The sequence below is a fragment of the Cajanus cajan genome, chromosome 10, assembly GCF_000230855.2.
Source record: "Cajanus cajan strain Asha chromosome 10, NIPB_CcT2T_4, whole genome shotgun sequence".
In the NCBI taxonomy this organism is placed as follows: domain Eukaryota; kingdom Viridiplantae; phylum Streptophyta; class Magnoliopsida; order Fabales; family Fabaceae; genus Cajanus; species Cajanus cajan.
The window spans coordinates 20,101,961-20,105,388 of record NC_138526.1 but is presented as its reverse complement, the minus strand read 5'-3'; the positions used below and the strand labels follow the sequence as shown (position 1 = coordinate 20,105,388).

The 3,428-nt window shown below is 42.8% G+C and overlaps 1 protein-coding gene across 1 annotated transcript; it reads left to right on the top strand.

The window, feature by feature from the left end:
- The first annotated feature begins 262 nt into the window (after positions 1–262).
- LOC145952363 (uncharacterized) lies at positions 263–718 on the top strand. The gene has a single exon (XM_083064713.1). It carries the CDS (start codon positions 263–265, stop codon positions 716–718), a length of 456 nt encoding a protein of 151 aa, XP_082920839.1.
- Positions 719–3,428: the final 2,710 nt, after the last annotated feature.

Here is a 3,428-nt window from a genome sequence, read left to right as displayed (position 1 = left end):
GGAGGCTATTCAACGAGAAAACGAGGAGATTAGGAGGCGGGCGGACGAGATTCAAGCTATGATAACGGCCAACACCAGGACGGTGGAGGAAGATGTCATGATGGAAGTCCCCAGGGGTTTTCGACCTTTTTCGGAGGCCATAGAGGCCGAGACCATCCCGAGGGATCATCGGATTCCCCAAGTCGAACCTTTTGATGGAACTTAGGATCCCAGTCAGCACTTGACGAATTTCCGCGCTCAAATGTTGATTTGTGGAGGAAGTATGGAAGTCCGCTACAAACTATTCATGGGTACACTCAAAAAAGCAGCACTGAATTGGTTTAATGGTCTCCCTGACCGATCAATCATCGACCTTGATGTCTTTAGTCAGCTCTTCATGACACAGTTCGCCGCTAACAAGAAGAAGCCACCGATCACATCGGACTTGTTCGATCTCAAACAGCAGCGGGAGGAGTCATTGAAGGACTTTCTGCAAAGGTTCAATGAGGTCACCTTGAGGATAGCGTCCTTGGAGGAAAGGATGGCAGTCATCGCGTTCCAGAAGGGCTTAAGGTCTGGAGCTTTCGACATCGCGCTGGAGAAAGCGAATTGTCAAACGATGTCGGAGGTGAGAGCTTTCGCCCTAAGTCACATCAAGACGGAGGAGGGACAAATCAACAAAAGGGCAGCTGAAAGCCGAGAAGCTGGGGTCGTCCCAAGAGATTTTTATTCCATATAAAAACGTGAAAACATTTTTTGCCGAGAAGGTTTTTAACGAGGCACCACTAACCAATAATTCCAACTTTATTAAATACCATCTCTTTTATCTTTCCATGATCGACAGGTGTGTTATTTAAAGGCACCAAACTCGTGATTGTCGGCAAAAGTCCAACTGGGCGAGTATAAATAACTCGAAGACCAAACTCGTGATTGTCGACAAAAGTCTGACTGGGCGAGTATAAATAACTCAAAGACAAACTCCTGATTGATCGGTAAAAATCTGACTGCGCGAGTATAAATAACTCGAAGACCAAACTCGTGATTGAACGGTAAAAATTCAACTGGGCAAGTATAAATAACTCGAAGACCAAACTCGTGATTGATCGGTAAAAATCCGACTGGACGAGTATAAATAACTCGAAGACCAAACTCGTGATTGTCGGCAAAATTCTGACTGGACGAGTATAAATAACTCGAAGACCAAACTCGTGATTGATCGGTAAAAATCTGACTGGGTGAGTATAAATAACTCGAAGACAGACCAAACTCGTGATTGATCGGTGAAATGCCGACTGGGCGGGTATAAATCTGGAGGGTCGGCTTGTCCCCATTCAACCCTTTCAATCGGTATATTGACGACAAAATATGAACTTGGTTACTCATACACAGTCAGATATCGGACGACCCTCTCATATGATTGCTAAAACGAAAGGACATCTCTTGTCAAGTCTCGAGGGATCAAGAATCGAAGTGACAAACGCCCCAAAGACTACACCTTAAGCCTTTTCGCCTTATAGGCTCAAGGCCGGAAGGCAAGTGGACCGTCTCGGCCGTAGGCCGATTGGTATCACCGACTATAAATACTACACCTTAAGCCTTTTCGCCTTATAGGCTCAAGGCCGGAAGGCAAGTGGACCGTCTCGGTCGTAGGCCGATTAGTATCTCAGACTATAAGGACTACACCTTAAGCCTTTTCGCCTTATAGGCTCAAGGTTGGAAGGCAAGTGGACCGTCTCGGCCGTAGGCCGATTGATATCACCGACTATAAGGACTACACCTTAAGCCTTTTCGCCTTATAGGCTCAAGGCTGGAAGGCAAGTGGACCGTCTCGGCCGTAGGCCGATTAGTATCACCGACTATAAGGACTACACCTTAAGCCTTTTCGCCTTATAGGCTCAAGGTTGGAGGGCAAGTGGACCGTCTCGGCTGTATGCCGATTGATATCGCCGACTCGGCCATAGTCCGATTGGTATTGACGACTCGGCCGTAGGCCGATTGGTATCGCCGACTCGGCCGTAGGCCGATTGGTATCGCCGACTCGGCCGTAGGCAGATTGGTATCGCCAACTCGACCGTAGGCCGATTGGTATCGCGGACTATAAGGGCTACTATGCATGTGAGGTCGACTATAAACCTGTGCACTGCCCAGGCCGATTCACGACCTGATCTCCCCTCATTTGATCACCCAACTGTAACCTTGGCTGACTCACCCTCTTAGAGTCAATCGGCATATAACCAATTTGGGCCACGTCAACCAAATACTGATCTCACTCACCCATAAAGGCCTACTCAGTCATTATCCGATTGGACACTCAGCAGTTGACGGGGCAGTTTACACTTTTGAATGCTCTGGCTCTAAGGCACGATCTAGGAAAAAACCCTAGTCCACCCTTTGGCCAGAACAGTACCCTTAAAAACATTTATGCAAATGATGCATGTCAATCAAGACTCTATGCATTCTCATATAACATTGTCATGTCTCATTATCATATCACATCATCATCTCTCATTATCACTTTTCACATCATCTCATCATATCATCATATCACATTACCACATATCTTCATATCTCATGTCTCAATCACATTTCACATTACATCATCATATCACATCATCATATCACATTACCACATATCTTCATATCTCATGTCTCAATCACATTTCACATTACATCATCATATCACATCATCATATCACATTATCACATTATCACATCATATTCACATAGTCTCCACAGAGCACTTTAATTTATATCAAAACTCGCCTATTTGTAAAATTAAATACATATTTTTACATCTCATCAAACAAGGAATATAACAGAACAATCAGAAATCAAAACAGAAAATACTCATATTTTTCCTATTTCTCATAGGGTTTCCCGCAAGAACCCACAGAACACTCTAAATCATATCAAAACATATTTAATCTCAAAATTAATCACATATTTACACATTACATTCAACAAGGAATATAATAGAGCAATCAGATAGCAAAACAGAAAATATTCCAAATAACATTCATAAACTTAATCCAAATAACATGCTGGTAAAATTACAAAGAAATGAAACTGAGTTTTCCAAAATAATTTAATAAGAACATCTTAAACTAATCATATCTATGCCCCGATGTCACATGTCCTATCAGAGCAAAGCCCAACATAGAAGCCTAAGCTTCATCACCAACATCCTCAGCCTCACATTGATGATCACATGTATAACAGTCAAACAAAAATAACACGAGAAAAGAGAGTGAGAAACATCTCACTCTGGCTCATAGTGTAGAAGTATACGTCGAATAGCCAAACACAAACAAAACAGGTATAACGTAGATAAATTAATAATAACATCACATCTCACCCATCCAAGACATAAACCATCACTTTATCATATAACATTAACAATGCTTAAGTATGGACCTAGACTACATATTATCATGCATGTAGCGCCAGTA